This window comes from Oryctolagus cuniculus, chromosome 21, assembly GCF_964237555.1.
Source record: "Oryctolagus cuniculus chromosome 21, mOryCun1.1, whole genome shotgun sequence".
Lineage (NCBI taxonomy): Eukaryota > Metazoa > Chordata > Mammalia > Lagomorpha > Leporidae > Oryctolagus > Oryctolagus cuniculus.
The window spans coordinates 10,035,122-10,047,807 of record NC_091452.1 but is presented as its reverse complement, the minus strand read 5'-3'; the positions used below and the strand labels follow the sequence as shown (position 1 = coordinate 10,047,807).

Genomic DNA, 12,686 nt, shown 5'->3' with positions numbered 1-12,686 from the left:
AGGGAAGGAAAAATGGAGACAGGCGGCCAGCACCGCGGCTCACTAGGCTAATCCTCCACCTTGCGGTACCGGCACACCGGGTTCTAGTCCCAGTTGGGGCGCTGGATTCTGTCCCGCTTGCCCCTCTTCCAGGCCAGCTCTCTGCTGTGGCCAGGGACTGCAGTGGAGGATGGCCCAAGTGCTTGGGCCCTGCACCCCTTGGGAGACCAGGATAAGTACCTGGCTCCTGCCATCGGATCAGCGCGGTGCGCCAGCCACAGCGCGCCAGCCGCGGTGGCCACTGGAGGGTGAACCAACAGCAAAGGAAGACCTTTCTCTCTGTCTCTCTCTCCCTCTCACTGTCCACTCTGCCTGTCAAAAAATAAAAAAAAATGGAGACAGGAAGTGGAACAGAGGGAAAGAGAAAGATGGTGGGAGAGGAAGACCTAGAAAGTGAGACGTGAGGACAAGGGGAGAATGGAAACCAAAGGGCAACAAACTGAGAAGGAAGAGAGAGGCCCCAGACACAGGGTGAGAGCAATCATCCCAACCCATAGGTCCTTCTGCTGTGGCCACAGCTAAGCTGCCTCCTTGCCCAAGACCAAGCAGGACTCCCAGCCTCCAAGTGCCACCTGGATTCCCTGATTCCAGGCAGAAGGAGGAGATGGCAGAGAAGAGAGGGTGATGTGGGAGCCAGACGGGACCAGGCCACTCACCTCTCTCTGCTCGATGCAGATTTTACAGAGCCACACAGGATGCGGGCGGTTGTTGGAGGTCTCTACCCCACATTTGGTGCAGACATTCTGAGGACAAAAACACAGCCGAACAGGCACTCAGATGAGCCCTGCTCTGAGCTTCCAGGGGTTGAGAAAGGGGGCTGGGAGGGCTGGCAATGGGACCCCTTCTCTCTTGGTGGATGTCCTCACTCTATTACACAAGGTAGTCCAGGGAGAATGAAGTGTCAGGTTGAGTCACATTTCCAGTAATAAGAACTAGAGTTATTCCCAAGAACAGGACGAAGGACCCTTCCGAGAGTCCTTGTTGGGTCTGAATTTTCAGTGTCCACATAAAGAGATCACTGACCTTTAAAAAAAAATAGAAAGGCAATATATCCATTCTGCTTGTTAATTTACTTCTTCTTTCTCTTCCTGAATGATCCAAAACAATTTTTGACTGTGACTAGAAATCCAAGTCACCAAGGATAAGGAAATCACTTTGGTAAATACCGTGACGATGTGGTGGAACATTGTGTTTTTGGCTGAGTTTCCTGGCAGTCAAGACAAATAGAACCCAATTCTCACTATACGGTTGACTTTAGCAGACAAGTTATTCAGAAAATATAAATTTTCCCCAGTAACCCATTCCAAACGCTAAGTGGGACGCCAAGCAGGAGATGCAGAGTGACATTCTGGATGTATCCAGCTGGCTTGATGACCTGAATTCCTTTCCTTGGAATCAGGCAGACACGATCGTTGTTGTAGCTCTTCCCTGGAACTGTTAGGTGCAGACAGCTTAGGGAGGGAGCGGAGGGCAGAGACAGCATGCGGAGACTCCCCTCAAGCACGGATGCTCTCAAAGCCGAATGCTTCTAGCTTGGCTGCTAAGAGGCTTTCCGAGGGTTTTGAATCATAACCCAGGGCCAGAAATGCTGAAAGTGCTCCGTGCACACCCATGTATATACACCAGGACACTCTCAGGTTCAACTACAGATGAGGTCCTACCTTGGGCTCCCAATTTCATCCTGAGTGGAGCTCAGGTCTAGGGGGACAGACCCAAGTCAGAGTGACTTCCAGGGGAGAAACCAGGGTCAGGGTTGCCTTGGAAGCCAGCTGGACGTGGGAGCATCCCAGAAGAAATCATATCCTAGCAAATACCCTTCCAAATCCAAGCTCCATCCCCAGCGCCCAGGGCCCAGCCCTGCGCAGGTGCTTAGCTGGGAAGAGGGGGAGGGGTGCTGTACCTTCTTACAGTCCTCACACACGACACAGGCCGAGCCCAGCACGCCCAGCTGCTCCCCACACAGAATGCAGCGGTTCACCCCATCCCCAGCCACGCTCTTCTTCATGTTCTCCAGGCGGTCCACCAGGCGCCTGGAAGCAGAGGCAGGGTATCAGAGACCTTGTGGGGCTGGGGACCACCAGCACAGTCAGGCAGATGGGCGCCCCAGACCCTCGGTCATTGAATGGTACTAGGGATCTTCCCCAAAGGCACATACACAGACCATCTGGATAGAGTCTTGCAGCATCTAAGACCCACTCCCATGCCCCTCAAAGTCCATCCACTCTACTGACTTCGGATTAGGAATTTTATCTGGTCTTTTCCATCGCGTGTCATGTCCCCCAGGGAACCTGCCTTCTCAGTCCCAGATCTGTCTGTCTACATGATCCCTCACTGGATGGCATCAAACATGTATGACTTCAATGATCTCCACTGCCACCCCCAGCAGACCTGCTCCCATTCTCAGGAACCGGCATGACCGTCTACTAACTTGCTCAAAGCACAAACGTGGTGGCTTTCCTTGGCCTGCCCCAACCCCTGACATTCAGTGACCCAAGCAGAACACCACAACCCATTATATCCACCTCCCATACATTTCTGGAATCCATTCACTTCTCTCCAACATTGCCTCAACAACACCACCGCCATTTCTACTCTGGATGACCCCAGCAACCTTGTAATAGGCCCCCTGCATTCACCCACACCCTTCTACCACCTGTTCTCCCCAGCACAGCCACAGAGATCTTTTCAAAACACAAATGTGGCCGGCGCCGTGGCTCAATAGGCTAATCCTCCACCTAGTGGCGCCGGCACACCAGGTTCTAGTCCCGGTCGGGGCGCCAGATTCTTTCCCGGTTGCCCCTCTTCCAGGCCAGCTCTCTGCTGTGGTCCGGGAAGGCAGTGGAGGATGGCCCAAGTGCTTGGGCCCTGCACCCCATGGGAGACCAGGAGAAGCACCTGGCTCCTGCCTTCGGATCAGCACGGTGCTTTTTTCTAGCCGCAGCGCGCCGGCCATGGCGGCCATTGGAGGGTGAACCAACGGCAAAAGGTCTTGGTCTGCCTCAATATTTTTGCACATTCTGTACCTCGAATGCATCCATCCACACACACATGCAATCATGCTCTCTGGTATATGTGCACACACACATGTGTACACATCCACGTCTTACTTCCTCTGTCCAGCTTCCCCTCAGCCTTTAGATTCCAGTTATATATTCTCAGAAGTTTTCTCTGACCACCTATCGTATTTACTCTAAGAGGAGCCTGCTCCCCATAGCACTTGTCGGTAACTGTGAGATTATCTTCACTAAGTCATTAGCTGATTGGGAAATGATCCCTGGCTCCCCTCCTCTCTGGACTCGGATTCCCAGGGGCCTTGTCTCTCCTGCCCCCTGCTCTGTTCTCAGTGCCTGATCAGTGTGCAGGGGCAACCATGCATGATGCTTGAATCAGTGAATGAATGAATGGGGGCACTAACTCCCCCGCACCTGTGAACAGCCAAAGCTCACACTTGGATTAGCACTTCTTACAAGACTGACATGGCCTGCAGCTCTCTGCCACCCAACCCGAGGAGTTAGGTACTATTTAGCCATTTGACAGTGAGAGAAGCGAGGCACAGGAAAGTTAAAGCCACACAGCTGGCAAGTGCAGCATCAAAACAAGAACCCAAGTTTCACATGCATGACCCTAGTGCTTCTTCAATGTGCACATGAATGTCACGGGGATCCTGCTAAAATGCAGATTCTGAAATGTCAGATCTTAGGGGGGTGGTGTTCTCAGCGTCTGCATCTCTAGAAAACTCCCAGGTGATGCCGCATGAGGCAGCTGGTCCCTGGCTACAACCTGGACCACAGGTGGTGTAACCATGGCACCTGCGGGCCGTACTGCTTTGATCTCAGATGGTTTTGTTAGTTTTGGTCACTTGCCACCAGCGTGAAGTCACTGTCCTTCCATCAGATGGGGACTTTAGCAAGTGGACCCAGATGGAGCCAGACTCTGCTCGCCTCCATCCCCACCCTTGCCATGGGCTCGGACCTACTGTGCACAGCAGGGGTGAGACAACCGAGGTGAGGGTTGTCCAGAGGGGCCCTGGCATCCCTGCCTGGCAGCCAGCTGACCCCGACTCTCCCCAGAGGCCCCCTCACCCCTGCCATCCCTGCCCATGCTCTGGCTTGCATTCTATAAATAGCAGCTCCTCCCTTTGTGTGCCATTCAGCAGAGGAGCCGCTGTGCCAAGGGACGAGCCAAAAGCAGCCTGTAGGCTCCGGAGCCTCCGCTGTGACCCAGATTGGGCAGAACGGCTTCAGGAAGCCGGAGGGCAGGGCTGAAGGCAGCGTGTCCTTCTCCACTGCCTCCAGCCTGCCTGTGTCTCCTTCCCTAGAAATTATTCCTACAGGATGCTGGCAGGAGGCAGGGACCAGCAGCCCCTGCAGTCTGTGGCCTCGGAACTCCCAGCATTAGCTGGTGTTGACGGAGCACTCACTCTGTGTCAGACGCAGGGCTGAGCGCTCCATGTTGACTTTCTAAATGAATTCTTCCAACCACACTGGCAACAAAGGACAACAGACGGTCCCCAGTTTTGACTTACGATGTTTCAGCTTTATGAGGGTATGAAAGCCATCCGTACTCAATTGAAACAACAACGTGAATGGTGCATTTGAGGTCTTTTCCTGGGCTAGCAATATGTGGCGGCGTCACTTGTAATGCTGGGTAGCAGCAGAGGCTGCAACCCCCAGCCAGGCCCCGGTCACAAGGGGGAGCAGCCACACTCTGCCGTGTGCTGTGTTGCTAAGCCTGGTGTTCAGCAGGTCAGGTGGATCTGATGCGTTCTTGACTTAAGATGGGCTTAGTGGGATGTAGCATTGTACACTGAGCAGTGTCTGTATTCTTATTCCCAGTTACTAAACGAGCAGAGAGGAGCATCAGAAAGGTTATGTGATTTACCCAAGTCACACAGCTAAGAAGTGAGAGCCAGGATTCAGAGCAGGTGATGACCCCAGGCCCCGGCTCTTCACTGCTGCACACTTAGCCATGTGCTCAGCAGAGCCAGGGGGTCCATGAGCAGTCCAATCTCCAGCTGGCTCCATGCCCCGCCTTTTCCTCACGCAGGGACCTCCAGCACCGGCCGGTCCCAAGTTGCACGGGCATGCTCACTTAGTTGGTTCTGATCATTCCCCTCTCACCCCCCTGTGTTGGGACAAAATACCCAACAGCCACTGCTCACCCTGTTTCCCTAAAAACGCACAACATGGGGTTGAAAAATCCAGAGTTTAGCCACGGTTTCTGCTTCTCTGGGCTTTGGATTCTCATCTGGAGACATCCGGCTATGTCTGTGGTAACCAAACGGCGCTCCCCGGCACTCCGGGGGTGCACGAGGTCAGTTCAAGGGCTGCCCACTGTGGCCGGCATCCCATCCAGAACGCGTCTGTCCTGGTGTTCTGTTTGTTCAGGCTGATGAATCAGTTTTCCTGCGGAAAGTTGGCACCAGGGTTTGAGAAGTTTAAAGTTGACTAGAGCAGACAACTGTCAAGATGCCATTCAAGGCCACAGAATAATCTGCAATATTACGGGGCCGTGAGGTGGGCTCGTGGACGCAGGGGAGGGTAAATGGTCATGGTGGCCTTTCTCTTGTGCCGTCCTGCACCCACATCTTTTCTCCTTCTCTGCTGTGCTAACCAGAAAATCGATTTTGCTTCTCTTGTTCTACGTCAGGCGTCCCAAGGCACAGAGAGGGTGAGAGCCTTGTGTGGCTCACGCAGACCCTGTTACCTGCTCCTGTTCTCTTTGTTTTCCACGAAGTCCCCACAGCCTCCTGTCTCACACCAGCCTTTGCCAGGGGGGCCCAGAAGAGAGCGTGGACGACGTGATCCATGTATAAATTCTGTAGCATGCTTTGTTAAGGAAACTTCATGAGGGCTTCTGTCTCTTCCTGGACAATCAGGGCTGTGGCTTTGTCCACCCCTTGCAAACCCACACTGTCACATCCTCTGTGTGCATACAGGAGTGGCTCCCACCCCCACTGCCTGTCAATCACCCGGCAAGGGGGAGTTGAGGTGCTTAACTGTAGCCTTCTTGTTGATGGACCCCGTTGAGCTTGGGTTCAGAAGTGAAGTCCAGAGCCCGGCTGAGAGCCACCGCAAGGGCAAAGCTTCCCCAAACTCACAGCACATCTAAACCACGTGCGAGCAGGTTCAACACGACGCAGAGGACAATTCCACAGGGCTGGGGCGAGGCAAGGGAGCCTCTGAGTCTACTGCCGGTGGTGCCCTAGCCATGCTCTGAGATGTCCCAGTGGGGAAGGGAGAGGTAGGGAAATGCTGTCCTCTTTAAGTGGAGAAAGAGACCCAAAAACGTAGGATGCAGAGTTGCGAGCAGGCTGTTTGTGAGTTTGGGTCTGGAATACGCTCATCTGAGTATATGATGTGTGCTCAAAAAGCAAGAATTAGGAAGGAAGCACATGAAAATATACACACACAAAGAGCCTAAATGGTGGCCTTATGGCCACTTTGATTTCATCCGCGCATGCCTCTGTTCCCTTTCCATGAAGCGCCCAATTAGCGGACCCCCAGGTTTTCTTAACTTGCAATGAGCAGGTACCGCCTTTAACCTAGAGAAAAAAGTGTGCTTTTGGAGACAGAGCCTGCGTGGGCTCAGGGTTAAAAGACACAGCGCTGCTTCCTACCTCTTAGCCATCAGTGACCTTGGAAAACCTTGCTCTCTGCCCCCTCCCACAGGCTGTCACACGAGGGCTGGCTCTCTGCCCCCTTCCCCAGGCTGTCACAGGAGGGCCAGATGCGATGCTTCCTCCATTTCCTCTCGTGGACGCTGCTCAGGGACCCTCAGGTCGTGAGGCTGACTGCCCAGATGGCCCCCTCTGTCGTGCAGCTGAAGGACCCCCCGTGGCTGTGCCTGGGCAGCACCGCAGCCCGGATCTGAGTGCCTGTTTAATGTCGCCACCCCTCTCCACATCAAGAGCCAATTAGCCGGACACTGCAAGTGGCTGCCACTCTCTAGTTAGGTCTTTACACGGCTGATTAACTTTATGACGACTGCTCATGCCCTGAGTCCAGGAAACATCCGCCGTCGGGCTGGTGCTCCAGGGTGGCTGCTGGCTACTCAGGGAAGGCAGGCGGGCAGTTCCCTCTTCCCAGGAGGCGTCCAGAGTCGCCAGAAAGGGGATTTCTCCTCCTCCAGGCACAATCGGATGACCTCCAAGTGCAGTCCCAACTCTGACCTTGCTGCCCTCCAAATAGAGGCAGACAAGTATTTCACAGAGCACCTACTGTGTGTCACACAGACCGCGAGGACACAATGGTGGACAAGCAGACGAGGGAGGGCTCTGTGCTCCTGGAGCTGGCATTTCAGGGAAGGACTTGGATGTTATGTCAATCATCCCACAGACCATCCATGTCACACTGATAGTAAGTTCCCTGGAAGACAAGGACAGGCAGCCACGAGAACTCAGTGCAGAGGGACAGCAACAGTCAGGATGGGTGCCCAGAGGAAGGGAGGGGACAGGAGACAGGCTTGGCCTGGCTGGTGGGCTGGAGGTTGGGAGACGAGGTTGCAGGGCTGGCAGCGGCCGCTCCGGGTGGGATCTAGGTTCTGGGCGGGGGGGGTGCAGCTGGAGAGCTTCAGCTTCTCCCGTGTGGCAGTGACAAACAGGGATACGAGCAGGCAGACTTTCAGACTCTGTGGCCGCTCAGATAGAAAGAGACAGGCTCTGAGCTTGCTTTGCCCTTGGAGCTGAACTAGGTCTTTTGAAACCACACGATTGCCCCAAATGGGGCTGCACTCGGTGGTGGTAAAGAGCTTACACTGAGGACCACGAGACACCTGCTGCCAGGGGTCATCCCCTGCCTCCGTCCCCCACTGCTGTTGTAGAGGTCACTGTGGCCTCAGTGGCCCAAGGTGAATCCGTCAGATGTCTGACCCCGGCTTCCCTGGGCTACAGTCAAGGTGCTGGCCAGGCTGCACGCCTTCCGGGGCCGCAGGGGAGAATCTATGCCCTGCCATTCAGCTCCTAGAAGTCGCCCGATTCTTTGACGCAAGGCCCCTTTCTCCATGTTCAAGGTCATCAGTGTGGCAGCTTCCAGCCTCTGTGTGACACTGCCCCTCATGCCTCCCTCTTGTAAGGACACCTGTGATGACACTGGATGACCCAGGTAAGATCCTTATTCCCGTCTGCAAAGTCCCTCACCCGACGGAAGGTCACCTGCTCACAGGTTCCCAAGATTGGCATTTGGGTACCTTGGAGGGCTGTCATTCTGCCGGCCACACCACATTCCTGCCCCATCGGCCAGCCGGGTTCTTCCTGCCCCTGATCCATCCCTCTGCTCCAGAGCAAGTTCGGCCTGTTCCTCCCCGCCTGGCTGCGGATGTCCCACAAGCCATACTTTGGATTCTGTGAGGTCCCAGTCACCTTCTCCACACGCTCACAAATCAACCCCGAGAAAACGTACAGCTCCCACACACAGCCATAATGCAAATACACACCTCCCTCCACACACACACCTGCCCCTACACACACACCTGCCTCTACACACATACACCTCCTCCACACACACACACCTCCTCCCCACACACACACACCTCCTCCACACACACACCTGCCCCTACACACACACACCTCCTCCACACACACACCTCCTCCACACACACACACCTGCCTCCACACACACACACCTCCTCCACACACACACACCTCCTCCTCTACACACACCTCCACACACACACCTCCTCCACACACACACCTGCTTCTACACACACACCTGCCTCCACACACACACACCTCCTCCACACACACACACCTCCTCCTCTACACACACCTCCACACACACACCTCCTCCACACACACACCTGCCTCCACACACACACCTCCTCCACACACACACACCTCCTCCACACACACACACCTCCTCCACACACACACCTGCCTCTACACACACACCTCCTCCACACACACACACCTGCTTCCACACACACACCTCCTCCTCTACACACACACCTCCTCCTCTACACACACACCTCCTCCACACACACCTCCTCCACACACACACCTGCGCCTACACACACACACCTGTCTCCACACACACACCTGCCTCTACACACACAAACCTGCCTCCACACACACCTCCTCCACACACACACCTCCACACACATACCTCCTCCACACACACCTGCCCCTACACACACACACCTCCACACACACACCTCCTCCACACACACCTGCCCCTACACACACACACCTCCACACACACACCTCCTCCACACACACCTGCCTCCACATACACACACCTCCTCCTCTACACACACCTATCTCCACACATACCTCCTCCACACACACACACCTCCTCCACACACACACCTGTCTGCACACACATCTGCTTCTCTCCACATACACACCTCCTCCACACACATCCTCCACACACACACCTGCCTCTGCACACACCCACCTCCTCCACACACACACCTGCCCCTACACACACACACACCTCTTCCACACACACACCTGTCTCCACACACACACCTGCGCCTACACACACACACCTGTCTCCACACACACACCTGCCTCTACACACACCTGTCTCCACACACACACCTCCTCCACACACACATCTCCTCCATACACACACCTCCTCCACACACACACACACCTCCTCCACACACACACACCTCCTCCACACACACACCTCCCTCCACACACACCTCCTCCACACACACACACCTCCTCCACACACACACCTGCCCCTACACACACACCTGCCCCTACACACACACCTCCTCCACACACACACACACCTCCTCCACACACACACCTGCCTCTACACACACACACCTGCCTCCACACACACACCTCCTCCACACACACACCTGCCCCTACACACACACCTCCTCCACACACACACCTCCTCCACACACACACCTGTCTCCACACACACGCACCTCCTCCACACACCTGCCTCTACACACACACCTCCTCTACACACACCTGTCTCCACACACACACCTCCTCTACACACACCTGTCTCCACACACACACCTCCTCCACACACACACCTCCTCCACACACACACACCTCCTCCACACACACACACCTCCTCCACACACACCTCCTCCACACACACATCTCCTCCATACACACACCTCCTACACACACACACCTCCTCCACACACACACACCTCCTCCTCTACACACACCTATCTCCATACACACACCTCCTGTACACACATACCTCCTCCCCACACACACACCTCCTCCACACACACCTGCCTCTACACACACACACCTCCTCCACACACACACCTCCTACACAAACACACCTCCTCCACACACACACACCTCCTCCACACACACACCTCCTACACAAACACACCTCCTCCACACACACACACCTCCTCCACACACACACCTGCCTCCACACACACCTCCTCCACATACACACCTGTCTCCACACACACACACCTCCTCCACACACACACCTCCTCCACACACACATCTGCTTCTCTCCACACACACACACCTGTCTCCATACACACACACCTGCCTCTACACACACACACCTCCTCCACACACACACCTCCTCCACACACACACCTGTCTCCACACACACACACACCTCCTCCACACACACACCTCCTCCACACACACACCTGTCTCCACACACACACCTGCAGAGCTTAGACACAGGAGGCCGTCCTTGCACAGTATGCGGGTCCCTGCCCTGGAGCAAGCTTGCCTGGCTCTGTCTCTGGCTTCGCCGTGCTTCCCAGCTCTGTGACTCTTTCTGAACCTCAGTTGCTTCTCTAAATGAGAGAAAACAAGGCCCTCACCACCTGGGGTTGCTGGAGATGAAATAAGGCCGTGTTTGTAAAATGCTGAGAACAGAGTCATTATCCATAATGGTTCCTGCTAATTCTGTCTTCTGCCAGTTCGTGGCTTTTATAACTGTCTGTGCTCACGTTTTGTTTTCAGTGTAACCTGGTCTCTATCTCTGCTTGTGCAATCTGGCTTTCCAAACTTCTCAAGAGGCTGTGGAGACTAGAAATGTAAAGAACTCACATGCCCACTCACACACACACACACACACACACACACGGATGGCACGTGCCCTATAGATGCGTGCACATGCCCACAAGGCATCCCTGTAGAGGTACCGTGTTCATGCGAACCTTGAGCTCACGCACGTATGCTCAGAACCTGCATGCAAGAACACACCTTCCCAGGCCTGCCTGGACACTCTGCTCCTGCAGGAGTGCCAGCTCCATCCATTGCCTCCTGTAGATACAGGCCAAAGCCAAGTGCAGGCCTGAGAGCTGCTGCTTTGGGAAGCTCAGGCTCCCTCCAGGCCCCCAGACTGGCCTGGGACACATGCAGGCGACTGCTGCTAGGGTTGCTGCAATGGCCTGACTGGCATGCAGCTGCACCAGGAGAGGGGCTCAGGTGGCACTGCAGAGCCTGGGAAGACTCCTGCCTGCCAGGATGCGAGGGGTCTGAGCCAGCGAGGGAGACGGCGAAAAGCCGGGGTTCCACTGACAGGTGGGATGGAGCCAGAGCAGCTGCCTTTAGAAGCAGCAGTAGAGCGAAGATCATGCAGTTCTTAAAATGCAGCACGGTGGGAAGGTGAGTACCACACTGCCTGCCTCTCTGTCTCTGTCTCTCTCTGTCTCTCTGTCTCTCTGTCTCTCTGTCTCTCTCTCTCTCACACACACACACACACACACACACACTGCAGCACCATGCCACACTCTCCTTACTTCACCCTAATTGCCAGATGGGAGAATATTACCACTGAGTTTATTAAACTTGGCACTTTCTGAAGTCAAGATCGGACCATCTGCTGCAGAGAGAAGTGACTGCTTTAAGCAGGGAGTAGCCTGAAGCTCCCGTGCTGGGGTCTCTCAGGAACCTGTCCTGAAATGACTAAGTGGCTCTGTCACAAAGTGGGCGGACGTGTGCATCTCAGACCCGTTAATTCTCGCTGTTGCTGGTGACTGTCACCACTTGGGGAACTATCCTTTCTAATCTCTCTCTGTCTCCTTGAAGACTGGGGAGTGGGTGTCTCCTTGAAGACTGGGGAGTGGGTGTCCTGCCTGGACCTGGGCACTGTCGGGGGCATCACCTTGGCTCAGATTCAGAGATGTGGGAGCCGAGGGAGAGAGATGGCGAGAGAGCTCAGGTGGACTGGCATGGTCAGGACCGGGCAAGGTGCTGTGTCATTGTAAACCCAGCCATGGTCATGGTCGTGGTCACAGTCATTGCTCTGAGCGCTTCCCAGGCTAAACACTTTACAAGCATTGTTCTTAAGTCATCAACAGCCTGGGAGAGCAGTGCTGATATGCAGTTCTGGTTGACAGATGGGGAAACCAAGGCACACAAGGGGGAAGCCACTTGCCCACGGATGCAGGAGATGGGAGTGAGGGTCGGGACTAGCTGGTCAGACGCTGGGAGGACAAAATCTGCTTCACTTCAGCGTTTGCAGCTGGGGCTCTGCACAAGCCTTCTGCTTATAGAAGGTGGTAGTGAGGTCAGCAGGGGACAAGGGAGCTGTGGTGGAGAGGAACAGAAGAGGCCCTGAGATGGACTTGGCCTGAGTGAACCCCCCGAGACCCCCTGTGTATCACCGACTGCTCCAAAGGCCAGAGATGCAAGGCACAGGCCGGCCCCACCACAAAGCGTGTCTGTCCCCAAATGCAAACGGCGCTGAGGT

General features: G+C 55.0%; 1 protein-coding gene across 14 annotated transcripts in view; it reads right to left on the bottom strand.

The window, feature by feature from the left end:
• Positions 1–12,686, bottom strand: part of RPH3A (rabphilin 3A) — a 247,561-nt gene that overhangs the window by 29,552 nt on the left and 205,323 nt on the right. For all 14 annotated transcript variants that reach the window (XM_051826562.2, XM_051826570.2, XM_051826564.2 and 11 more), the window contains 2 exons: positions 1,940–2,069; positions 696–782 (listed from right to left, as the gene is read on the bottom strand). In XM_051826562.2, coding sequence (XP_051682522.1) covers positions 696–782; positions 1,940–2,069 — 217 coding nt within the window. The remainder of the gene's footprint in view (positions 1–695; positions 783–1,939; positions 2,070–12,686) is intronic.